Raw genomic sequence first — 27,695 nt, 5'->3', positions numbered from 1 at the left:
ATCAAGTAATCAAAGTCAGCACTCAGCTGCCAAGTCCATTAGTATTTCTGAGACAAGGTCAAGCTTTTGGATCTCGAAGTCAAACAAAAGTACTGAGTAAACACTTAGGTCTTAAAAAGTTAGGAAAGGAATGCGTATCTTAGATAATTTTTTAAAAAAAACTGACTTTTTTTTTTAAAAATGAGTCAATTGAAGCATACTAGTAGAAATATTTAAAACAAGAGTATTAGTTGCTATCAATCGTTTGTTAGTTATTTATTTTAAACATTTTCTTATAAATCCTGTAAATCCTTAAATTTATAAAATTATTCAAATATTTGCTTTTATTTTATTTTTTTAGAGCTTATCCCTCTCCTAATTACCATTTGTATTTGCATGTTTTTCACGTCAATTAAACCAAGCGTAAAGTCAACGATCATTCCAATGACCTTACCCCAGCAAAATGAGGCCCAAAAAGAGTTTCCCTTCAATTTGTGGTTTGTTACTTTGAACTTGACGTCTGCAAGAGTTGGATTGAAGTTGTTCTGCTCGTTGTTTTCTTGTAGTTTTTTGTTGTGGTTGGCACGCGATTAAGTCGTAATTTGTAAAACGTTTTAAAGTGATACTTTCCGACTTGATGAGGTTGTTTGGGTCAAGTTGATGACGGACCGATGGATAAAACAATTTTCTAACACTTAAGCTGGAGTTTATTTCTCCTTGGTTTGTTTGTTTGCGACTGTAAATGCTAGAGTAAATATTTAGTATTTACAGCTATATAAAGAAAAGTAGCTCTAAGTTGTAAATGATTGTTGTAAATCGAATGGTAAACTACCATATAAAGTTGAAACGTAAATGGTTAGAATGCAGAGAAAGTTTATTAGTTTCCCACCCTTAGGTTTTCCAAGTTTATGACAAGATAAAATTGTACAAATTTTGCCAACTTGACCCATGGGTGGTACGGCCCCTCAGAAAATTTCCACATACTCATACATCATTTTGATTTTTCCATTTTCCTCCTCTCCCTGCCCACCCAATTGTAATTGGTTGCATTTGGTGTTTTTTCCCCCGGCTTTTGTAACACTCCCAAAGCAATCAATTGTCCTATTAAGTTGGCTTTTTGTCTACCTCTCTGGATGCCTGCCCTTTTGCCACTTGTTTCGCAATCGAAAATGAGTTGTTCGAGTCGAAATTACACTGGCCAGCAACAGTAACAACAACAGCAACAGCAACACACGTGTTGTCCGCTGGCCGTTGCACTTTATCGATGGACTCTGATGGGAAGGAGTGGGTTTGGGTTTGGGTTGCTGCCTCATGCCCAAAATGTTGTAAAAGTGAAAATCATAAACTGCTAATTGTATTCAAATGCAACTTGCATTCGGCTTATGTAAGAAAGAAAAAGATACATGTCCAGCATGAGATTTGGGTAAATGGCAAAAGTTGAAGCTATAAGGGGGTGGGAGTGGAAGTGGGAGGGGACAACCCACAGGGCAAAATTCATTGGGATTATAAAGGCGATTTCCCAACAGCAATGGGGCGAAAGAAAAAATAGTTTCAATTAAATACGCAAATCAAATGAGTCTTTACGGCCTAGACTTTTACTTTGCCTTTCGGTTTCGGTGTTTAAGTCCTCAAGAGCATAATTTAATTTGTTTTACTGCTTTACGTTTATCGATTTCTTGTGCAATTTTATGGCGGCTTTCAATTTGTTTTAGCCGCTTCCTTAGCGTCCGTGACTCAGCAGCAGCCACATCGCGAAATCTGTTTGCCTGCAAGTGGAAAAAACTCGTCATCGAATCAAATCTTGAGAAGTCTGTTGAGGCCATCCTACCCAGCAAAGTGATATCCTGCTGTGTTCTGTTTATTATATGATTTATATGCATACTACTCTGCGACTTGTTGTTGTTGTTGTTGTTGCTGTTGCTGCTGATGCTGCGCGAAGATGCACTTCACTTTGAGTTAAAAAGAGAGTGGGTCAAGTGCAGTCAAAAGTGAAATTAATATTTGCTCGCCCTTGCTAAAAGCAGATTCGATTGGGGCATAGCAAGTTTAAGCTGGCTTAGGTGCAAAAACCTCATAAACAAAGGAATTGTGTAGTGAGTAGGTTTTTAAAAGTGTAATAAAGTTACTCTAATTCATTATAAAATATGTTTTATGATGGATGCATACTAATTTAATGTTGTGTAATTAAGATTTATTATCTAATTATACTTATTATAATTAAGTTGTAAGTGTTGTGATGTATAAATATTAATGAAAGTAGTTCTCTATTATAGGGTGTATCAGATTAGTGGTTGAATATTTGACTCATTTTTTGATCTACCAACTGGTACGGTTTTTATTGGCCGTATAAATGTTGCTTCAGTGATTCATAATTGAATTCTGTTTTGCTACTTTTATGTATTTTAGTGTACTATTTTTTATTTGCTGTTGTGTTTTGTGCTTATTTATTCGATGTCTGGCCAGCAGGTGCACACAATTGGTGCTAGTAGAAAACCCACGTGATGCATTCGTTCCATAGAAGACTTTGCTCACACTCTCGAATCTCAACTGGGCGTCGAAATTGCGTGTTTGGTCTGCATCTGGACTTTTCGATTTGTTTGCATCGCGCACAGCTAAATAAAAAAGAATTAATTGAAAATAAAATTCATTAAAAATGCTACATTGACAAATAAATCATTGTTCGTTTGGCTGTCATGTCAAATAAATCATAAGACACGACAAAACTGAGCGAGCAAATGGGAAACTCGGAAAATGGAAAACTCCTCGCGCCACGATTCTTTTTTTTTTGTTTTTTTTTTGACTTTGCGTGCCGAGTTGCGTTGATGAAGAGTTAACGGTAAATTATGTTGTCGCACTCACCAAAAAAAGAAAACCAACCAAAATAATGCAAAATATAGAAAAAAACGTAACGTTTTTCCTTCTGCTTTCCCGAAAAACGAGCAAACGAAAGGTATTATATCAAAAGGAAAACGAGCGAAAAACGGCACAAAAATAAAACAACTCGAATAGATAAGTTTGGCGACCGCAACAAGTATACGCAATGTTGGTCGGCCTGCCTGCACAACGCTTTTCCTTCCCTCTCGGCAGCTCATGTCACGGCTGTGACGCTTTTCCCCTCCCCAATTTTCAATTTTCCTTTTTCCATGTTAATGAAACGCGATTTCCTAGCAGCCTGTTGCCGCTGACGTCTGTTGTTGCAACTACTGCCGTTGCTGGTTGTTATTATTCACGCGCTTAGAGTCAATTATCAAAACCGACAAAAAAAAAGACAGCGGATAGCGGGAAACTTTGGCGGGAAAAGTCATCGAACTAGGCATGCTCTAAAGGGTATTATTTCCGAATTTTTGGGTTTCCTTTTTCAAAAGACATTTCAATATGTTTCTTACTTATGTTAGGTGGTTTTAATATTTTCATGGATGTTTTTGTTCTAATTTTTTATCAGCGTTTACTTCTAACGTGAAAAAAACACTAACCATACATTGTAAAAAGGATAAAAATATAATTTGGTTTTAATTTATTTAGAATAAAGCTTTTACCTCTAAAAGTTTAAAACTTATTATTATTCTTTTAAGAAAGTTTTGAAAATTTGAAAGGAAAACAATATCCCTTTTTAATCGCTTACAAAAAAAGATTAGCAATGTAAACTTTTCATTTCTTTTGTATTCCCTGTTTATTGTTTTACAAAAAATATAAAACATGGCTTATCGTTTCATATGTAAGCAATACAATTTTCAAAATTGATACGTTTTATTTAAACACGTTAAAACCCTTGCTTAAATTAAATGTACATTTTTGCTACATGAGAGATGTAATACTACCTTCATAAAAGTGCAGGAAAACCAACTGGAAGTCGAGGCTAGCAGCAGCAGACACAGACATTCGCACACTCTGCGGACTTTGCGAAAAATTTCACTTTCACAAAAAGGTCTATGGACGTTCGGTGCCGCCCCTCCCCCCTTTTCCCAGTCCGTATCTCTCAGCCCCTTTCTACCCCTCCGCCCCTGCCTCCGCCTCCTCCTCCTCCTCCCCCGAGTCCACACCCTGGAATTGGCGTGAGTCCGCGAATCGCTGCCAAATTGGTACCAGTACCAGCCAAAGCCAAAGACTGTCAGACGTCGATTTGCGGCATTTTTCGTTGGCTTTTCTTGATTGTTGTTTTTGTTGCTGCCGATTGAAAATTGTTCGCAGGTGGTTTCCGTCGGTTAAGTCGAGTCAAAATGCTTCGGCTGGCTGGGGCCTTGGATCGGTTTCGTTATAGGTTTAGTTGGTTTTGGTCAGTTATGGGGTCTTTTTGACGCCCAAAAACATTGGCGGTTGCATGCAAAAACATTTGCCTATTTTCAAACGCAAACATGCTGCATATAGGAAGTTGGGTTAGTTTTTTGTTTATTAGCACTTAAAGTGGGTTTTAATGCTCTCATTCCTTTTATTGTTTCAATTCGAATTGTGTTAGGAACGGAAAATAAATTTTATAATTCATTATAAATAACTTTAGAAATCCAATTCTTATAAAAAGCTGAACAATTTTGGGGACAAATAAATTATTTCCTCAGAGGAGCAAGGAAAATCCCTTTTCTGCTACCACTTTCTCCGAAAAATGTCATAAAATGTCTAGCAATAATGTCTCCATAAAATTTTCAAATATCTATTTATATTTCCAATTCCATTGCATTTCATTTTTCATAACCTATCTTTCGGTTAAGTCTAGACTTACTGCTGGATTAAAAATTAAGTGGCAAGTTCAACATAAATCAATGTCTATTTATGGGAAATGTATAAAATTGAAAGGGGCCCTCAACGAAAACAAATGTAAAATACAACTTTTAATTTGCTTCTGTGAGGTTATTTTCAAAATAAGCAGAAAAAGAAAACACTTTTATGTACTTTTGTCCCCCTTTTTATGCTTTAAAAGTAATACATAAATCATTTATTAATGGCCATATCCCGAGGAGTTAAGTGGTTAAAACTGTAAACTAGTCTTTTCTTTTTTGCCGCCTTTTCTTTAATTTCCGTCGTATGACTACAAAAGTATTAAAGAAATATCACTTACTTTTTAATATACAATTTTAATTAAAACTATAGTAAAAAGAAAGCTTATTCCAATTCGAAACCTGGTTCTTTGAATTACCTAAATTATTAAATGGCTATGTAAAATGGGAGATCTTTTTCAAAATTCCCAAAAAATTATCTTTCGCTCGTTTTTTTTTTGGGAGGAAATTAGCATAGAAAAAAGTGAAAGTGTTTGCAGCTGCAGTGAATTTAATATGTAGCAGCACCAACAACCGAACCAGACATCATGTGCAGCATTTAGACCTCGCCCTCTTCTCTCTAAATTACCCATGAATCGAGCCTCACTTGGCCGTCAAAAGGGCGCAAAGTGTGGATAATTTTTTTTCCCAATTTTTTAAAGCTCTTTTTACTTTGGGAAAATGCCTACGAAGCGGCATGGAAAGTGCCAGCCCACGCCGCAGATTATGAAAAACTGTGGAAGTGCAGCGGAGGGGGGCGGAGGAACTGACGGCTCAGATTGCCTCAAGTTCAGTGCTTTGATTTTCAATTCAGTTCACGATTTGCATGGCTAGACGAGATACTTATTAACCCAAACCCAAGTGCTCCAACAAGAAGCGTGATCCAAGTTTTTGGTCACACACCCCGAGGGCGGGATCGGTTGCACTTGTTGTTGCTGCTGCCCCATGTTGCATGTTGGCTAAGTCCGCTGGACTAATTGCCATTGAGTCAGTTAATGATACATGAAGTTTAATGTTTGGGAAACATTTGCCAGACAAGTCTGAATTACCAAAATAGCCAAGGGCGTAGCTTTAATAAATGTTTTTGTAATGTCGCAGCTCCCCATTCAATTATAAAAAATCAACATTTTTGTAGTATCTGTTTAATACAACTACTTTTTGTTTTTTCGCGAAACGTTTCTATTAGGAAAGACCAAGATTTCTTTAATAAATAAATTTGGTAATGGTTTTTTAATTGTTCTGCTATTATCATAAAATTTAAACTGTCGTTTTCAATACTAAACAAAAACCCAAATGAAGTCATTTTTCTGCACATCAATGATTATTTCATCTCTTGGGCAATTTGAAAGGCGCAGAATTTTAACGACCCTCTGGAAAAAAGACTAGACACTCAGTAAGGACTTTGAAAATATTTAGGAAAATAGGTTTTTCTTCTTCATTGTTTGTCTTCCACATTACTTTGAATTCGTTTTGAGTGCCAGGGCGAAGGTGGGATGAAGGAGGGGGGTTGAGGGGGCGTTAAAAGGGGACAACTCAACTCGTGACTCGATTGACATTTGAATGAGAGTGGAAAATGTGCAAAACGAGCGGCGGTGGCTACCAAAAAATATAAAAAAACAACAAAAAAACAACACACTCGCACACAAAGTGTGTCCCCCTTCCCCGACGAAATCAATATGCGGTAATGCATTTTTCAGCTATGCAGGTATTACAACAACAATAACAACGAGAAACACAACAATGGTCCCAAAAAGAAGCCATTATCATGCAATGTTTGGGTGCAAGGCAGCTGCCAATGCAATCGAAACATTTTCGGCAATTGCACAAGAGCCAGCCGAATTCGAATTCGAATTCGAATCAAATTCAAAATCAACTAATTACCATTAAATTAAATGCCAGTCTCCCTGGTAGCTTAAATGGTCAACGAACTCACTGGTTTTAAGTCAAAAATATTTTTTTTTATTCCAAATATCTTGAGTTAAGACATATTAAATATTTTATTTTTAGCATATGGTTTTTGAGCTACAAAAATTTATATTTTAAGTAATTTTAAGTAATGTGTGTACAGCATTACACTCCAGTACATAAATGCAATGAAATTGGGAATTAAGGTCGCTTCTTCATTTCTCCATTATTAACAACTCTTTATTCTTCCCCTTTTTGTTTTTCTTCTGAGGGCAGCGCCACACATTAGTCTTTCCGTTTTCGAGGCTCTGAAACCGCCAACCTTTTTCTTCCATTACGTAGAGCCCCAACATATGGGTGGTAGTCAAAATATTTGATCGAGGGCCGACTCCTTTTTCCCCATTCCCGAGACCTTTACCCCTCAGCTGCCAGCCCCTTCGGTGTCAGAAACCACGACAAGCGCAATTAATCATTTTTTGAGCTACACGTTAAGAAAACATGTCCTTAAATTTGATTTCGTTTGGTCTTAATTTAGAATAACATTTTGTTTGTTTCAATTACGCTGTAAAAATTAAAAACTTCTGAAATATTAATAGTTTAATAGGAAGAAATAAGACATTCACCATCATGTATAAAACGCAATTATTAATTTGAAATCGTAAATATTTTTTTTCAAAAGCCAATCACTTTTAAACTTAATTTCGGAGGTTACTTTTTAATTATTTATTTTTTTCCCAATTGTGTGTTTTTGGGACTCAGAGAATTGTAAGTATTTAAATATCAAATCGGACAAATTCTGTCTACTTATATTTACAAACTGACTACAAAGTTTCCTTAAATATACCAAGAATATATATATTTGGATTATACACATTAGATTGTGTCTTTTGCGCAGTGTACTCTCATTTGTTTTTACAAGTATTTTACCTTTGATTTCTTGCATGAAAAGGGTTCATCTCTATCTTTATCGCCCTCTCCCTCTGTCTCTGTCGGTCTCTACCTATCTCTCTCACACCCTTAATGGTTCTGCATCGCACTTGAAAATTTGTTGACCGAGGCTGTTAATGAAGCGTGCAGTTAATTGTTATTGTTATTGGTGCCGCTCTGCTCTTGTTGTTGCTTTGGCCTTTTCTAAGGGGAATCTGTAAAGAAATTGTTTGTGAAATGAAATGATTGCCGGCTTTGATTTTTCCACCAGCATAATTCATTTTTCCAGTTCGAGAGTCAAAAAACTCATCAATTACAATGTCAGAATCTTGGCAACATTTATTCGGCCGACTCTTAGCAACATGTTGCTATTGGAAAAAAATAGAAATTCGGTTTTAGTTATTTGTTTTTCTATTAATTTATTTCCAAAAACTAGTCTTTATTTAAAATAAAAACAAAAATTCATCACAATATTTTATTTGTTGAGCAGCACCAAATCGCTTGCAACATTTAATGCTGTTGCTTGGCGACATGGAGCAACAAGTGCACATGCGCTTAGCAACATAAAAATAAAGAGAGAGCTCTGTAAACGATTGAACCGGTTAACATCAAAGAGTAATTAGTGGAAGTAAATATTAAGAAGTTTATTCAGATAAAGACAGTTTACTTCGGAAAGTTGATAACAAAATTTTTGTATATTATAAAACAATAGATTTGCTATTTTAATGTAGGTAAGTATTATTTTTTTTATAATTTTAATATTAAATTGACAATATATTGTTAAATATAACTAACAGGATAGTATTTAAAAATTCCGCAGTTTTGATAAAAGATGTCATTTATTAAGTCCAGGAATTTTTTGATGTCATTGTTTTACTTGGACCAAGACTTAACAACGGTAATTTTCACATCGCTCAAAGTTGTTTTAACAGACGGTTCTGCTGTAATGTAATCAAGTATCGGTTAACATTTTCAAACAGCAGAGACCTTGTGCAGAGAGAGAGATAGACTGACAGAAAGAAAGAGAAATTTACACTATAAGTAAAAAGTATTATAGTTTTAGTCAGATGTTTGTAACGCAGTCAAATCTTAACAACACTATGGTCGAGAGTACGACTGAGTGCGAATATTTAAATACCATGTTTTAATAGATTTGGGATTGAATATGCAGATTTTTTTTTTATTTATAAGCTCGCAGCGCAAACCTATTTTAAAATAGTTTGCAAAGGAATTGTGGTATCGTTAAAAACAACTTTTACTCACTTGCTATCATATATGAAGGCAGAATATGTTTGTTGAAGGGTATTATAGAAGTCGACTTCGTGGAGATGTGAATCCGGCGTTTTTCGTTTTCTCCCACTTCTAGGCCTTAACGGTGATGCGCTCTTGCTGGCCTCTCATTCGTGCTGCTGTTAGGAAAAGACGATTTAACATTTCTGTTAGGAGAACGACGACTGAGGCTCTTTTTACGCTCAAAATCAAATTCACTGTCTCGCCGTTCGGACGTGCCCGTTGCCGGTTGGAATTGCTTGCACGTACGGTTCGCTTGAAAAGAGAGCGCTTTCGTTAAGCGCGAGAACAATAATAAATACCGGGTCGACGAAAATACTACTAAGATAACAAGAATAATACGAGAAATACGAGAAAAAACAAAACAAAGGACGGCGGTGGAGGTGAAAAGCAGAAAAAGCCCAAAACTTCTGTGTTTTTGTGGCTTTCGCGGCCGTGAGTGTGTGTATGTGGCGGTGTTTTTTGTGCGTAATTGTGTGCGTGTGTGCCAAAGCCAAGAATCAAAGTGCAAAGCGAAATTGAATAATTTCCCCATCCCTCCCTCGCTCTCTTTCTCACTGAATGTGTAACCAAAATACCCGCAAAATAAGAAAAGAATCTGAAGCTGATAAAGGCTCCGAAGTGAGGTAAACAAAGGCTGGCTTTGGAGGCCAAAACAACAGCAAGCCAATGTCTCGGCTTACGTAACACCGCATCCTTGCAAATCGAAACAAAAACAAATCGAATCGATTGAGAAAAAAGAATAGCTCCGCTGCCATGCAATTTCTGGGAGCAGTTTGAAAGTACCTACATTTCCGCACTCTCTCTCTCTCTTTTTCTGTCCCCTTCAACTCCCCACCCTTTTTTTGTTAATTGAAAAAAGCATCGAAAATGTCAACTGCGACAATAACAACAACGGTGGCTGCCGCCCCCTCAAAGTCGGCACCACCCACACCAACAACAACAAACGCACGCACCGCCGACTGTCGCAAATTCACGCCGAACATTTTCAACAAGAGCAAGTGCAGCCACTGTTTTCGGCAGCGGGAGGAGCACTCGGCCGCCGCCTTGGAATGCAATAGGGTGAGTCTAAAATTTAAGGTTAAATACTACAGAGTTTAATGTGTTTTTGTTATCGGAGGTGTTTTGACTAGACAGATTTACCAAACTCATCCATCATAATAATACCAAAACGCTTTTAAGGATAGGCTGTGTTTAATTTAAAATAAAGAGTTTACTATTTTTTTTTTTGTTTTTAACAAAATGTAGCACTATATTCTTTTTTACGAATGTGCACTGTACTTTCAAGTCTTGAGAAGTCAAAAAAACTTGGGCATAGATTTATTTTCGAGGGTGCCATATAAATCTTTATTTAGTTTTCAACTCTGTGCGGGCTTTTCTTTATTATTCTTTTGTTCAAAAATGTGTGATTCGGTTTGTTCTTGCTCTGGACTATTAGTTTTTCGGATTCTTACTGCAGTTGTGGACAGTTGTGTAGAATTTATTGGAAATTTATGTGGGGGGATTAACTAAGCCGCCCTTCCCTAAATTTAATTTGAATGTTAAAAAGATGCAACTACAAATGTATTAATAGTGAACAAACAGTTGTAAAAACCAGAATTTTGATGTAAAATATTGATGAACCTGATCGTTCTTAACAATAATTTTAATTAAAACGCTTTTAATTAAAATAGCTTAATCTAACCAGTAAAAGCTGTCAAAGCTGGCACATTTTAGTTTGATTCAACCAACTTTTTATGGGAAAAAACAAATGTTTTGACCAAGATTAATTCATCAACTTGATCTTAAGCATCATTCGCCCACGGGCAAAATCATTTTCTAATCTTAAAACTTTCGTTCAATCAAGTTACAAAAAAGACCAGAAGACAACCAACATTTTAAAAACAAACAACATTTCGGCGAGACAAAGGAAAACTCTCGCTTTCTCGTTTCTTTGGAATTTTGGATAGAATTCGGGAAAGAAAATAACGATACGGAAAAAAATGCCACCGAAAACTAATTAAAATAACAAAAACTAATCAAAGCATAGAAAACATAAAAACCCACCAAGTCTGTAGGAGAGGGCGATTAGCCGGAGGAAAAAGTGAAAATCGTTTATTATGTTTACCCGGGCCGGGCTTGGGTCACAAAAAATTTACGACAATACAACGCCCCAAACTAAAACACCGTGCCGGGGTCGAAGTCAGAGCTGAAAGGCACACCGGCTTTTTTATATGCCCATGATAAGTTTTGGAATTTGTATTTAATAAACATAAAATCGTCGTCGTAAAACATCGAAGAAAACTAAGCGCGGTCTTGCCTTTTTGAAAACTAAAACCAGAAGAGTAGTTTACCATTGGGAAAGTTTCGGATTTCGTTGCGAACTATGCAAATGAAGGTGGTAGAAGAACAGCGGGAGAGATATGTCAACTGCTTCTAAACACTTGTCGAAAGATAAAGATTCAAGATTAAACATCATTTGGACATACAATATCTTATCTTATTTCTTTTGGAGATTAAGCACATGAAAAGGATGAAAGAGTTGAGATACAAAATTTTAACTCGTAGATTTTCAAAGCATAAAAAGAGATTTAAATAAATTAAAAATGGTAAGAAAATGTTTTCAAAATCTTGAATCTTGATATGCTACTTTTGCTTTGGTCTGGCTCCCTGCAATTTTTGGTGTCTGCCCTGTCAGATCATTTATTAATATTCTTTAATTTGCTGTGCTCATTTCGTGAAGATGTATTTTTAAACAGCTGACCCTAATAAATTCTGATCTGTTGTTGCTTGTATTGCTGTTCTAGTTCCCAATTCTGTAGACAGGGAATTTTGTGCAGTTTGCGTCTGTGTTTTATGGGTCGACAAATGTTTTATTATTGTGCATAGTTATTTTTCTGATCACTTAAATTGACGGCCCACAAGTGCCGGGCATTTTGAGAAGCCTGCAAAAATTAATTATGCGATTGCCAAAAGCAATTTCTGTCTTGCCTCTTGTCTGTTTGCCAAATTGGAATAGGGGTTTCTTTAATTGATCACCCAAAATTTCTAGCGCAGCCTGGCCTGAGGCAGAAATTGGTTTTTGTGGGCTAAGTGAGCGTAGAAATCAAAATTTTTGTTTTCCAAAAGCTTCAAATGTGTCCGTGAGCAGGGGGAGAGCACACTTCAACTGCGTGACTGATCTTAAGAAACAGAGTCAGAATGACCTCCATGAAATTAGCACAAAACGCTCACACACAGACCTACTCCATTGTATTGTAGACCATTTATTGAGGAAGTCACAGGCCCGAAAACAACGAGAACTCATAGAGAAACACTTTTTGAAAGACCCGAGGCCATCAGCACTTGACAGCCGTGAAAAATGTCGCCCTCAGGGGAATCGAGAATGGAGAGTGCGGATTGCAGGGGGTATGAAAATGATCCATAAACTGGAGAACTAGTTGATCGATTTGTTGGCTTAGCTGTTCCTGGCAGCATTTCCTAATTTATAAATAACTCGAGTTACAATATTGAATTACCCGCGCTGAGCGGAGCGTTGGAGTCAAGTGTTCACAAAGAAGAAAATAAATAAACTTTACTATTTGAGTGTGAAAGTCATTTGAGTCAATATCCAGTGGGTAGAACAACTGTGTCAACAAGTCAGTGGAGACGGCGGGCATTGGGAAGTGGAAGTGGACGAGGAAGTGGAGCAGGGCAGGGGTGAGTCGCCATAAGTTGGCAGATCTAAGGTTAAACACCCTAACTAAGAAACTATTAAACTGTTTCCTACCATGCCAAACAGCGTGGGTTTATTGTGAAACTAATTTAGGAAGCAGAAAATTTTTGTGGTGTTTGATATTAGTTATAAAGTTGCAAATCTTAAGATATAAGTTTCAACTTATTATAAAGTTTTTTTGATATTAATAAGTATTTTAATTAACTATTCTTTTAAGTAAGCTTCAGTAAGAAATTTCAAATCCCTGGATCTAATTAAGTTTGAAATCAAAAGATTTTCGAAGATTTATTTTCTCCCTTTAAGACCCATAAAATGTTTTGTGTTTTCGGTTACAGCATAAATTTTGTTGGTGTACCTACTTTTTCAGTTGCTAGTTCGAAACAAGCAAGAGGCAATCTTAGAAACTATTTTTAAAACAGTGGGACTTCGTTACTGTTGTCATTAAAGAACCCCTCCGGCTGTAGACATTTTAAAGTCAAATCTGGGCACTGGGAACCGTGCACTTCGGCGCTGTGCTCCGCACTCCTTCAGTTTGCTCCACATTTGGCTCCCCCTTCGGCCGATGCAGTTGCTCCGCAGCTAATATGTATATGTATGTAAAAATAGAACTCAACTCTTGGCTTCCGCTCGTCGAGCGGCAATTAGAAGGCGTCGGCAGCAGTCAGTCCCAGTCGCAGCCCCTCAAGACCCCTCCAGCGGTCCCCTTTTGCGGTTACTCAACCGACAGACCTCACAGGCTTAGTCCTCCCCCCCCCCACCATACTTCTTCTGCTCGACAGTCGTTCTAAATTTAGCAACACTTTTGCTTTTGTTTCTCGCTCTGCAGAGAGTGTCCATGTTGGCCTGTCTTCTGCTTCGGTTTTGACTAGTGCATAAATGCTGGGCCATAATTGTTGCATTGTCTGTCGCCGATCCGAAGGCTAATGAAGCCGGCAAAAGCGTCCCTAACACGGCTCTCGGATTACCTGGCCATGGGATCGGACGGGTCGGCGGCATGGGATGGCATACGATGGGATGTGATGGGATGGGTTGGGATGGCATGGTAGGACCACCTATCGTTAGGGGATCCCTTTGTAGTTGGCGGTGCGACAGGAAAATGCGCTAAAACAAAGGCCAAGAAAACGCGACGAGGTGCAAAACGGATGTCAGAATGCATTGTCAAGTCAATGGAGCGGAACATTTCAGTTATCGGTTGCCATCCACTTCAAAACCCATTATTATCGAGAAGATGAAGCTCGTGTTTTTCTTTTCGGGGGGCTATGCCATGTTGACAGGTCAGGTCAAAGGCTTGCAGCGTTTCGGGTTCTAATGCCCCAAAAAGGCAAAAGCCAGCCCAATACTCAGGGAAAATCTCATCTTGCAACTATTTTTGTTTTGCTTTTTGCCCGGGCGCGTGACTGGGCACCCCACCAAGACTAAGACTAAAACTAAAACCTAGACTTGGGACCCCACCAAGAGGTCTGGCCCATAGGCAGTAATTGTGGACTTTTTGCTGTTTTCGGCGGCCGTCTATTTGTCTGGCAAAACAATTGGCTTGGGACACCGTGGGCACAGATACCTAGAATACTTAAAATCAAATTATACGTATTTTCGAAGACATAAAACCTTTTTTAAAGAGATACATTAATGAAACTAATATTATACTGTATGCTTTACCATATTCTTTAATATAAATTGGGCTCTGGCATACTAAATAATATTTTTTTTCCTTTTTATATTGTATTGATTTAAAAATGTTTCCGATTAGTTTCCGATTTCAATGTGGTGACTCTAAAATGTATTGTTCAAATCGTTTTATGATGGAAAACGTTAAAAATTAATAAAACTTTAGCTTATGATCAATAAAAGTACAAAAGTTGGTTCACTGTTGGGGAATCGGGTGTCATTTCGGGCTGTGTGCCCCCGTTGAGCATTTGTCTATGATTCTCCCTTTTTTCGCTGTATTACCCTCTCCGTTTCACTGTTTGTACAAGTCGGTTGGACATCGGTGTCCTAGGTGCCTGCCTATCCCACCAAAAAGATCTCAATTGGTCCCCGGGGTGTTATTGAGCTATTGGCAGCAGCATGCCATGAGAGACGGAGACTTCCATGCCATCATCCTATATGCCATTCCGTCCAGGTCTCCAGTGGAGTCGCCATAGACCTCATTCTCTCGGTCTCTTGGTCTCTTGGTCTCTCGTGTTCCCCTTTGGCCCTTTGAGGCCTCTTTCCTGGGCTCGTTCTCAGTTTCTGCCAGTGTGCCTGGTGCCTGTGTTGTTTGTCAGAGAAGTATACACATAATAAATATTACTTTTGCACACCCATCCTGAACACCATCACAACCCCCCCACCCCCCATTCCGCACCTGTGGCATACCTTCGTGTATCCTCGTTGCCAGTCTTAACGTACTCCCCCCTTTTCTCCACGACGACGTGCTCAAGTGGCCAACAACGTTGATTGATTGTTTGGCTTAGAAATTGTTCTCAGTTCTTGGGGGCCCCGTTCCATGTGAAGTGGGTGTGTTGCTGAAATTTGCATTTTTCTAGGTTAATTAGTTGTGTATGAGCTCTACAGCGAAGTCAAGTACATTGAACCCGTCCACTCACCTGTGTCATCCCCGATCGCTTTTGGGGTCATCTCTCGTGCTGCTATCTAAATCTATAGCTGGCTAGTTGCATTGTTAAACATCAAGGTAACACTTCAAAGCGATAAGGCCAAGGCAAACAATTGTGCAAGTGTAAAAACAAAGGAACTAGCTAAAGACTCGATAAATAAAGCAACAAAGACGTATCTACTAGATACACTCGAACTGCAGCAGACAGTCTGAAAGATACTGTTTGGTTTTCAGTTGAGCGTTCTAAGCACCATCAAGCCAGATAAGAGAAGTCAACTCTTCTGCTTCGGAGTCAAAACCCTGGCTCCTGGTTGCTTATTATACCCTTGCAGAGGGTATTATAATTTCAGTCAGAAGTTTGCAACGCAGTGAAGGAGACGTTTCCGACCCTATAAAGTATATATATTCTTGATCAGCATCACTAGTAGAGTTGATCTAGCCATGTCCGTCTGTCCGTCTGTCCGTCCGTCTGTCCGTCTGTCCGTCCGTTTATATGCAAACTAGTCTCTCAGTTTTAAAGCTATCTGCATGAAACTTTCCCAAAAGTTGTCTTTCTATTGCAGGTAGTATATAAGTCGGAACGAGCCGGATCGGACGACTATAGCATATAGCTCCCATAGGAACAATCGGAAAAATAAATGAAAAAAAATTATAACTTTGCTGTTTTTTAATTTTTTGTTTAGTTCTTCGACATATAGTAATGGTTAAATATTTCCGATTTACGGTTTAAATTTCATCAAAATCGGTCGACTATAGCATATAGCTCCCAAAGGAACAATCGGAAAAATAAATGAAAAAAAATTATAACTTTTCTGTTTTTTAATTTTTTGTTTCGTTCTTCGAGATATAGTAATGGTTAAATATTTCAGAATTATGTTTTAAATTTCATCAAAATCGGACGACTATAGCATATAGCTCCCATAGGAACAATCGGAAAAATAAATGAAAAAAATTATAACTTTTCTGTTTTTTAATTTTTTGTTTAGTTCTTCGACATATAGCAATGTTTAATTATTTCAGAATTATGTTTTAAATTTTATCAAAATCGGACGTCTATAGCATATAGCTCCCATAGAAATAATAAAAATATATAAAATAACTATCTAATAATTGAGCTGCAAATCATCATAGTTTCAATGTTTTTCAGCATATACTCAAGTAAATCATAATTTAAATGTTTTCAAAAGTATTTAATTCATGCAATAGCTGCAAGGGTATATGAACTTCGGCTTGCCGAAGTTTGCTTTCTTTCTTGTTCCAAATGTATTCGGTCTAATCTGACGGTAAGGTTATCTATCATGTTCCATTTTGTTGCAAAAGGCTGTTGCTAGATATTGCAAAAGATTTTCCACATAAATGTATTTCGAAGCTTTGAGATAATTGTTATCGCCATTTTCCACCTTGTCTACATCAGGTTGGGAAAATGCACAAGGTAATTGAGGAGAAAATTGATGGGAACACTAATAAATGTCTGAATATATTTGAGTTTCTTTTCTTTATAAATTGAGCTTAACATTGTATTTTTAAAAGGCACTGTTTTATGAGTGAAATACAGTCGGAGCTTATAAGTAAAACTAAGTATTACAACAGAATTTTTTTGACATTTAACGAATATATATTACATTTTTAGTAAATGATAAGATATGAATGCTTATTTTTGGTACAGCAAATAAGTTTCTTGTAAGGAGTCAAATAGAGTATCTAAAGATCGTTAAGAATTCTTCCATCCTGACGGTTGGGCTTATCTATCTAACTTTGTTGCTGCTATTTGTACTTCGTTGTCTGTCTGCCGCTGCCCGTCGGTGGCTGCAATTAGCAGGAGGCATCGTCTGAATATTCTTCAGCCATTCTGCACTTTGGCTCTCAATTCCGCACCGTATTTCTTTTTTGTATGGGGCCGGGCCGTGTCACAATTATCAGCACGAACTTCTCTTTCTCAGTCGATCAAAAACATGAGCAAAGGTAAGCCAAGACAATGCCCAGAAAGTTGGCTGCTTCCCCAATCTCTGGCGCTCTTTCTGCTTTGTTCAGCTATGGGGGCCAACAAATGGGCCCACCAACCTTATCGCGATACACAGCCAACAAATCATCAATCATTCCAGCAGCAGCAGCATCTACAGCAGCGGCAAAACCAAATCGACTTCTTAACGCCAACAGCTTCATCTCTGCAGCTGCCCAGATTCAGCTTCGTCTCTAGCCCTGGCTATTAGATTTCCTCATAAAAACAAGCTGAAGTCGGCAAAAGTCTGAAACTAAGATCTGGAAGCGAGCCCCATCGGCGGATTTAGTTGAGGGTCCCCCTTCGCATCCAGCTTGAGCTCAAGAGTTTAGTTTATAAACTCCCGGCGACATCTTCCGCTGCGGCGGCATTTTATTTGTTTTTTTTTTTTTTTTTTTATTCGTCTACCTATTCTATCTCTGCGCTATGCCTTAATTAAGTCGGCTTTTCAGGCCCCGCAAACAGTGGGATAACATAAGGGCGAAAAGCTCTGATATCATATTTCAGCGATATTCGAAGTTCTCAAGTAGATTTTAAGTCGATCAGTGCATTCATCACGTATTGATATTTATATATAGCAAATGTTTAAATCGATGGAACTATTAAATTAGTCGTGAAGTGGAAGTTTTTGAGTGTTTAATTAATTGTAAGATTTTCAATAAGTAAACTGTATCCTTTCTTAATTAATTCAAAATATTCTGTTTACTTATCAAATAAGTGGAGTCCTGCAATGTGTGATTTCTGAATATTTCTTATTTAGAATATTCCTTGATTAAATGCCCTATATTTCATTTCAGCTAAATTAATTTCCAACCACTGTGCCAAGACGCAAACACACAATCTATTGCCGAGGCCCTGCTTCCTTCTGCTGTTCAAATTGAAAGCTAATTCTGCTCAGTAGCCGCGGCAGTTCCAAGTCATCCATCTATCCAACCCTAAGAAAACAGCCCAAGCAGGGCCCCCACTGCTCCGACATTCACTTGTTGCCTCGCTGCAACGATTTTGCCACTTCATACATCAGCCATCATCAGCCAGAAGACGAAGAGCTAGAGCCACAGCCCGAAGCAGATGCACTGCCTCCGTCCATTGTTCCCTTCGCCAGCCATCCCATGTGACATTTTGCTGCATAATTGAATTCTTATTCTCCTGCCGAGCTTACTCAATCAAGACACAATGCCAAGCCACAGCCACAGCCACAGTCTAAGCCAACTCCGGCAAGCTGCAGCCCAAGTTCCAGTTCAAATGCCGCGCTGCGAAATCTTCTGAGTTATGGCATCTTTACACCTGCCCCTGGGCACGGTTCTCCGCTTTGAAAGAGATAGAGTTGGAATGGGACTGGGTCCCCGGGATGGGGTAACACCGGGCAAACACCATTAGATTGCCAGCGATAAAGACGGAGGCCGTGGAAGATCCAGGGGATCTTGCGCCTTGGCATTCTCCTGAAATAATGACGTGTTGAGAAGGGCATCTTGATTTCAAATTAGTTTATAATTATGATTTTGCCACGACTGCAACCTGTATTTTGCCATTCCACTCTTTCTCTTCCTCGACCATTGAAATTGCTGTTTAATTGGAAAGTAATTTGCACGATATCGGAAGCTTACCGAGCAGAGCTCGGTAGAAATCGTTAGACTTAGACCCGTCGCGGTCCAACTGCATGCCATAATTCCACATTTCCACACCTCCTTGCCGCCGCAATCATTGTGAAAATTGCCTGGCCAAATATTTATTGGTGCGCATATCTGGCACCGAAACAGGCGAAAAAAACACAACAACTTGGAAAAAAAAAATACCCGCCTCTCGGGCATTTGCAATTAACTATCAAATGCTAATTTCCTGTATAATGCTCGAAAAAAACGTATTAAAACGAAATAAATAACTATTTATGTATGCGTTAGTCAGGTTTTTTGAGGGTTACTGAATGTGAAAAATGCCTGTTCTTCATGAATAAACATAAGACAGATCTTATAAATCAAAAAATCACCTGTCAAAATGTGTACAAACAGCTAGCAGCCATGAGCTAGAAGATTTTTATTGCGACTAAGGTTTTGATTAATGATTTATTATTGTGAAATTATAATATAAGCGCTCTATGGAAGAATCTTATTTCCGCTGATGTTTAGATAGTAAAGCATTCCATTAAAATGAATGTCTTTCCACATATGCAAACAATTTTATTTACACAACAACAACACAACAACCAATTTTTGAATCAATTATTTCATATTCACAAAACAAAACAAAACGAAAATATTTTATAGAATTTTAAAACCAATTTAAATTTTTTTTTAAGAAACACGATAATTGTGTTTTAAATGATTTTCAATAACCAACTATATTGGGGAAATATTTCGCTAAAGAAAGACCCAATAATGATTGATTTTCAGATTAATTCTAAGATGCTTATGCATATCAATAAAATCTATTGTTAGCATCTGCCATTTCACCTTTGCAAGTTTAATGATTATGATCATCGTCGATGCTTTCATACATTTTCTTTGGCTTTTCTATGCGAAAATTTGCCTTGCCAATTTGTTGTTATTTCTGTTGATCGCCGTACTTCTTCGCGCTTAGCTCGTTTTTTAAGATTCTTCGGGTTTTGGGGCCGTGGCAAATGGCGATATGTAAATTTGTTCTCTCTCAGTCTGCCTGGCTGGGCTTGTATCTGTGTTTTTTTCATTCGTGTGGTGTGCGGTCAAGGTGATCGAGCCGCGTCGAGTTGAAGTCGAGTCAAGTCGAAATTCAATAGGAATCCACGGGCAGGTGGGGAAACGAACCGGGCGCGGCCTATAAAGCTGAGGAGCTTTAACACTTCCAGGTAGAAGTTTCAATTTTATGCTCTCCGCAGCTTGTTTGTTGTTGCCTCGCGTCTAGATAAATCATCTAAAATACATTCCATTTATTTGGCAGTTTAGAATTTGGCTGTTCTCTGGTGATTTTGGATTTTTTGCTGTGCGTAAAATGTTGGCATGGGTTTTTTCGTGGGTTTCTTGGAAGCGTCGTTTCGGAAACAATGGATGTTTGAAAGATCTTTTTGTCTGATCTCAGACATGTCCAGTGCGCGGCAACGACAGTCCCAAAATACAAAAACAAAAAAAAAAAGATTGATACACAAACGGAGGGAGTACCTTCATATAGGGGAACCTGCGCAAAAATAATAAGCCCAAGAAATTGGCAATTACAGACCCAAAAATAGACAAAATGAACAAGACTCCGGCACCGTCGTCGCCGACGATAAAGGCAAAAGCATTTATTTATAACCAATAATTTAGGCAATTGCAACAACGGCAACAACACATGCTAAATTACGTAGGTGGACATGATAATTTCGCTCCGCTGCAGACACCCTGAACACACAGCCCCCTATGAAAAAATCCAAGTTTCAAGCCGCGCCCTGAAATAAAAAATAGCAAACACCGCCGCCATTGCCCTCGGGGGAATTTCATTTAAATAAAATAAATTTTTTGTTTGTTGTCTTGCTGCCCAAAAAAAAAGGCAAGCTGGGTCTGCAATTACTGTAAATTTGTGGCGGCTACAATGCAAATCATGAGTGATCGGGGATCGAGAAGGGGGCTCAAAGTCGGTAAGGATGGTGTTTAATTAGAGCTGCCAACTGGGTGCGAGGTTTCATGCCGTTTTCAATGGGAGAGATTGAAATAATTTAAATGGATTCACAAAGAGAAGCGAAACAAAAGGTGCAATTTAATTGCTGTACTTTTAATTAAACCAAATTGAAAAGACGTAGCGTTGTAAAATTTAAATGGTATTACACCAATCAATTGCTCTTTTATTTCCAAAGAAAAAGGCTATTTAAGAAAAGCGATTGTAAAATAGTTTTTATGATAAAGAAAATTTACTTCATTTTGTAACACTAAATCTCTCTTTATTTCGTACCTAAGAATAAGGTTTCATATATCAATAAAACTGTTCACTTCCTTTTATGCACTCAAACAATAAATATGCAAAGCTGGCAGTGATATATAGATATTTGTTTTGCTCTTCAAGAAATTGTCAAAACTCTTGTCCAATTTTCGCAGTCTGAGCATTTAACATAGCTGAAAAAAAAACAAAAAATGTGCCCTGGAAAAATGCATTTTTAATAAGCATTTCGATTCCGCATGCTGTGACGACGGCAACGGGTGGGTGTACTTGTGCAGGAACCACCAAGCCACCAAGTCACCCAAAATTTGCGATGTTTATGTTTTGTCTTCGATTTGTTTCTGGCCTCCCACAGTACGTGGGTCGTTGTGGATTTGTCGATTTGGCTTCAGTTCTGTTCGGCCTTAGCTACAGTATCTGTATCTTTCGAGTTGGCGACAAACGCGGTAAATGGGCGAGCTTCACCCGGCGATATCATGTACGCTTGTGGGTGAGAGAACTACAGACCTACAGATATTTACGGAAATATGTGTTTGCGGGTGTCTGGGGCTTGTGGCATTTTTGGTTCGGCGATATGCGTGTTATTTATCAACTCATGAAATATTTAGGTGTTTGCCATATTTGAGCACGTCTTGCATAATTTGTACGTTTGTACTTTTAATTAAAGATATTTTAGATATATTTCTTGTTTGGCCATATTTGGCCAGCGATTGCGAGTGCGATTGTTGTGTGTGGGGCATGCCGCAACAGCAACAGTAAAAGCAACAGCAATCGAGGTACCAAAATTAACTACCACAATAGCTGCCTAAACGTTGACTTGCAAATTGCGGCCCTAATTTGTCTTTTGCCTCCTTATCCGAAACCATTTATCATGGTGGCCATTAATAGGCATTTTCGGGGCATAATTAGTTGTTGTTGAAATTTTAAATAACAATATTTTTCGAAAGCAAATATTTGACCCCAAAAGTCGAAAACAAAAGGAAACAACACGTTTTCTTTCTGCACAATTATGAATCATTTGAGATAAGAACATTGGTTTAGTATTTACGGGCTGAGTTGATGATGCTACTGATGATGCTGTTGATGTGTTTTGGGTTATATGGTGATTAGCCAGCTCTTTCCCTCCCGCAGAATATTTTGCCTAGGGGCTTTCGAACACGTACACAAAGTTTTCACATCTCTTTACTAATTTGTTTCTACGTTTCTCTTTTCTTGGTCTCGTTTCAGGTATGTACGAAAATGAAAAGTCATAAAATGGTTAACGTTCATGCGACAGCCCAGAAAAATACTCATTTGCAAATTAGCAGATTGGAAGGTTCTAAAGGTATTTTTAGCCTAAGGTTAAATAACTCGATGTCCACCAAAGAATAAACATTATTCATTGGATACCTTAAAAACTTGTCAAAGGGTTTCTTTTATTTTAATTTTTTTTAACAATCCCTAACTCACAAAATCTTAGATATTCTATATACTAAAGCATGTAAAGTTCTTAAGAACAGATATTCCCTGCTCGAAATGCTCTCAACTTCCCTTTTCGATAGTAAAATCCACCAAAAGCTTTTAAACTTTTTTATTTTCTTATTTGCTTACTTACCACCGGTCAATAAATGTTTATTCGTTTATATTTACAAGTATTTTTTATAACTAACCATTAGCATTCTATAAAATCAGTCAAAAATTATAAAAGGCGTTTTAGCAGAGACCAAAGCAATAAATATGATAAATACACCAAAATGAATACCGTTTTTATTGGTCGTTTGAAAAAGTCAACATAAATAAAAGTGCCAAACAACTGAAATTAATTAACAAGGAAAGAAACGAGCTTCATTCATTATGTTTGTCTGATTTATTTGATGTGCCGAAATGAGTTTGACACTGGAAAATATTTTCCTAAAAATGTAAGACAGTCGTTTCGCTTAAATTTAGTTCAATTGAGTGAAGCTGCTTTGACAACACCTACGCTTTTAAACAAAGTACACTCAATATGCTTATTCTCTCTCCGGAACATGATTTTCAAATAAGATCGGTTTCGTTTTGCGAGTTTTTACTGATCTACCATTTAGCCCGCAAAATTGCACGTTCATTTTAAGAAATGTTTACATTTTCGCAGCGTTATCAGTTATTAACCTACTTCCGCCAAAAGAAAAGAAGAGAAATTATTTTTGTTGCTGATGCCAGAGCGGGCAAACGAAGAAACAGCAACCGAAAAATAATTTACAGAACCTAGAAAAAATCTAATAAATCATCAAAGCGAATTGGGCTAATGTCGTCGCTTCATCAGCTGAGCTGAATTTCGTGTGAAAGTCTGTCGCTCATATACACTTCGTATGTTCCTTCACACAAATTAAGTAATTTTAATTTAATTAATCAAATTATTTTGCATTTAACATGATTTTTTCTTGGCTCGACAATGACAGACTTAATTGAGGTTGAGTCTGACACAGAAATTCCAATTCCAACTCACTTTTGAGGCGTTAGGTGGGCTTGGCCTTTGACTTGATACGGTTGTACATACAACGAATACTCACACATTCGATACATTTCATTGCGTTTCATTCATTTTCATTTGAGTTGACAAATGTGGCTGCAAGTTGTGTGTGTGTGGCCCACTTTATTTCCATTCAATTCGTTTAGATTATGGCCTGAGTGGCTTGTTCGGGCAATGGGAGAAGTAGCTGAGAGCAACAACAAAATAAAAGCCCACTAACAAGACGAAAAAGTTGCACTTTTATTAAATGGAAACAGTTAATACACTGAAAGGGTTATTAAAAAACTGTGTAATGTCTTTAAGAACATAAAAGTTCTGGTTGAATATTGAGATATATCTCAATGTTCAACAAATTACATTATATTTAATTAGGAATTTTTTTTTAACAAGATTTTATTACAAAAAATAAAAAAATTTCAGTATTTTTAACTTGTGTTAAAATTTCTTATATTTATTTTCCAAATAAGCCTTTGAAACATTAAACTTATCCTGACAAAAATACCAAAGTCACTTATAGCTCGTTAAAAAAGTTTTGCTATGTGCATTGGTAATTTGACCTTTTTTTTGTTGTTCCTTTTCGTACAAATTAAAGAAATCAATTCTCATTGTTTTTCTGCGTTCAATTTGGACCGCGCATTGGAGGAGTTGTGCTTTTGATTTTGCGATTGGTCTTTTTTTACCGAACCCGTTGACAAGGTCTAGGTGCAGCCAGTTTGTCAGTTGAGATGGAGAAGTTGGACAACTGATTTGAATATGAATTGTACGCGTATATATTTTGTCAGTCATTTTCGATTTCTTGCACGCGCCAGTCGGCGCACAAAAAGTCATTGGAAATGTGACTGAAGTGAGTGCGAATGAGTGTGAATGAGTACTCATGACACGGTTCATGGCGCAATCTTCGTCAAATGCAAATGACTGACAACCTAGGGCAAGGTAATCATCCAATCGCTGATATCGGTGCGAGCTGTGTATCTTTGTATTTGATAGTAAACACGGCTTCCGCACTTTACAAATAGAAAGTACCCAAACAGCCAGAAGGTAAATAAAGGGAGGAATGATTTTCTCAACAAAATCGGTAAAAGAACAAACGCCATAAGCTATCAACTTCCGTTCGAAAATCTTTTTTCTCATGTTTACAAGGTAATTGTAACCCCTCCCCATCCTCTATGTAGTCTCTCTCGCTCTATCGCATTTTGTCTGCCTCTTTTTTGCTTTCATAGAGTATATCAATATCCATCTGGGAAGTGAGTGAGGAAAAACAATTACATATATTGATTTGATTTGTGAAATTTTCAAGATTCTCTTGGCGGTAGTACCGTTCGTTGTTGTTATTGTGGTTTTTGTTGGCGCCCTTTTGTGGGCAATTTTCGCCCAGTCTTCTTCATCTTCTCTTCTTCTTCCTCTTCCTCTTGCACTTCTTGAGTTTCTTCTGCTTCTTCCCGCCGATCATCATCGATGTGGATGTGGATACCTTGAATGCGTGGTGTGAGTGAAGTAATCGGCCCATTGGGCTCTCCGCCCTCTTCTTCCACTTTTCATCATCCCCCCATCCAGCTGATCTCTCTCTCTCCTTCTACACCGAAAGAAAATATTACATTTTTTCTGATAAGCATAGCTTGTTTTTTCAATCCATATATCTGTAATATTCTCATTTTATTCATTTAACAAGTTAATAAATTAAATAAACAATAAATAAAATTATTTTTTAAATTGTTTATTATTATATATAATATAATTTTAGAAAACTTAAAAGTAAAAATGATTAAGTGGCGTGTTTTTGAGAAGCTTAGTTCGCTAGTTCTTTACTATAATCTTATGTTGATGAAGCTAATTATTAAGCCATCGCAATTTCTTTCTGTGCAATATCTCTTTTGCTGTTGCTTTTCTTCAGACTCCTTCAGCGAAAAGGTTGTTGAACTGGTCTCGTGTGTTTGTGTGTTCTTGTGATGTTGTTATTGTTATTGTTGTGTTCCCTCAATCAGTTGCTGCTGTGCTCGTTTGTTCTCTATCCATCTCTTTCACTCGGCACATTGAGTTCTATTATAGAAAATTATATTATTATAATGTACTCCAACTCTTGGCGCTCTATTCGTATTTTTTCCTGTTTTGTTTGGGTCTTCTGTTGTTCTTATTTCAGGCAGTTTTACTGTTATTACACGCAGGCTTATGCAAATTTTTATGATTACTCCAGGTGATGATATTCCTTCATAAGGTTTCCTCTTACTTTGGTTCTCATACCAAAATATGCGAAATTCTTTTAAAATTGCTTTGAAGAACATGAAAACAAGATTGTGTTCTGCATTTTGGAGAGTGTTTTAATAAACGTACAGCTTGGTTCTTCTTCTTTTTTGTTTTTTTTTTTTTCGTTGCCTGTAGTGTCCAAAATATTGAATTTAGGGCTTGTTTAACGATCAGAAAATTAAAGGTTACCGAAATGGAACTAAAGTGAGTATTACCTGTCGTGCGTTGAGGAAAGCCTCAGTTTTATCATTTTCATCAAAACCTTGAACCTCAAAATACACATCAATTCCCAAATAGAGTTGTTGATTGACGAGTTGTTATTGATCCTCCGAAACCCCGTTATCTGTGTTGACACTTTAAAGAAACTTGTTTCTTGTTTCCTTTATTTTACTACGGTAACTTCGATTCTATATTTATTTTTCCCACCACATCTGGACGAGCTTATCGGATCTGGGTCTTCAATTAGCACCCCAAAATGGCCCATCCAAATGAACCATTAAAACCAAATTAATTCAATTGAATCCAAATAGGCGGGAAGACCTCTGGACGACTCTCACGACGACTCTGGGCTCTTATCAGCTGATCCCCCATCTATTGAATGACCTCTCCCCAGACAGCTCAGAATTATCAACTGTCGCTTGGAATCTCAAAGTTTGTTGCCGCTATAAAACTAGAAATGCCTGACTTTACTTGGCGTTGGCGTTCAAGTTGTTTCTGCTTTTGTTTTGGTTTTCGTTTGTTGCCTTTTTTTGGGTCAATAAAAAATGCTGACCTTTTTTGTTTGTTGCCGTTCAGGGCTCAAAAAGCCGGCCAGAGCGGCGCTAACAGGTTTTTCCCGTACATGTGAAGCAATTAATTTTAATATGAGTTGCTCTAAGAATAGAACCTTAAGGGAGTGCCTATTTTGTTTTTGTAAAACGCCGCAACAAGAAGAAAGTGTTGAGTTGGGAAGAATTGTATTGTATTAATCATGATTGTATTATTCTTCTGAAAGTTACATTTTAATAAATAAAACCTTTCCAAAACGATATGGCTTACAAGAAAGGATACTCTTTAAACTAAAATAAATATGTCTACAAAATAAAAAATGAATGCTTTTATTGGGCATAAAGTGACATTTTATTCACAACAAAATCACATGAGAATAAATGGCTTTTATTCCGTTCACTGCATTAGTTGGCAATTGAATTTATGTCTTTGCCAGAGCCAAACCTCTCACCCCCTGGTCAACAGTTAGAAGTCTGTTTTTTGAACCTACTCTAATCAATACATCAAAATTTACAACAACCTCTCCGGGACCTGGACCTCATGACTAACAAAACCGCCCAGCTGGTCTCTCGGGGTCTCCAATGTCCAGTGTCCAGCATCCAATGACCAGTGTCCGAGCGGTCGAGCGATCTATCTGCAGACCGCCAATTGGCACAACAAAACGACGAAATATTTCGACACAAGCCGCTGTGAGAGAGGGTCCAAAACCAAACCCAATTCATGCAGAAAATATCAACCGAAAGGTTCCCACAGTGTCCATATGGACAGACACTTATGACATTTTGCTTTTTTGCAATAAATAATTTATGCATTTTACATATACACATGTATGCATCTAAAAGTGAAATATATATATATATATATATATATATATATATATAATATTTGCTGATAAAAATAAATAAAGAAAAAATATTCATGCAACGCCAAAGAAATTAACAGCAATTGACGGTTGCAATTTGATTTATTGGCTCTGTTTGGCAGCAGGCGAAAACAGAGAGGGACGGCTAGCCGAAACGAAAAAGAGATGGAGACAAAATGTAGTGATTTATTGGCACGATCAGTAAAACGTGTCGAAAGGAGGGGCCGAGCAAGTGGTTGGGAGTCCAGGGGCCTTTGCCCCAACCTGCCCCCTCCCACACGTGGTCAAAATGGAGCGGGAGTTTTGACCCATTCCCATTTCG

At 37.6% G+C, this 27,695-nt stretch overlaps 1 protein-coding gene across 2 annotated transcripts in view; it reads left to right on the top strand.

Annotated features, from left to right (window-relative positions):
* The first annotated feature begins 9,039 nt into the window (after positions 1-9,039).
* Positions 9,040-27,695, top strand: part of LOC108138741 (protein outspread) — an 86,422-nt gene continuing 67,766 nt past the window's right edge. For both annotated transcript variants that reach the window (XM_017261135.1, XM_017261136.1), the window contains exon 1: positions 9,040-9,911. In XM_017261135.1, the coding sequence (XP_017116624.1) occupies positions 9,720-9,911 (192 nt within the window). In that variant the 5' untranslated portion in view covers positions 9,040-9,719. The remainder of the gene's footprint in view (positions 9,912-27,695) is intronic.

This window comes from Drosophila elegans, unplaced genomic scaffold (genome assembly GCF_018152505.1).
Source record: "Drosophila elegans isolate 14027-0461.03 unplaced genomic scaffold, ASM1815250v1 contig_814, whole genome shotgun sequence".
In the NCBI taxonomy this organism is placed as follows: domain Eukaryota; kingdom Metazoa; phylum Arthropoda; class Insecta; order Diptera; family Drosophilidae; genus Drosophila; species Drosophila elegans.
The sequence above is the reverse complement of the archived record's forward strand: the minus strand, read 5'-3'. Positions and strand labels throughout refer to the sequence as shown.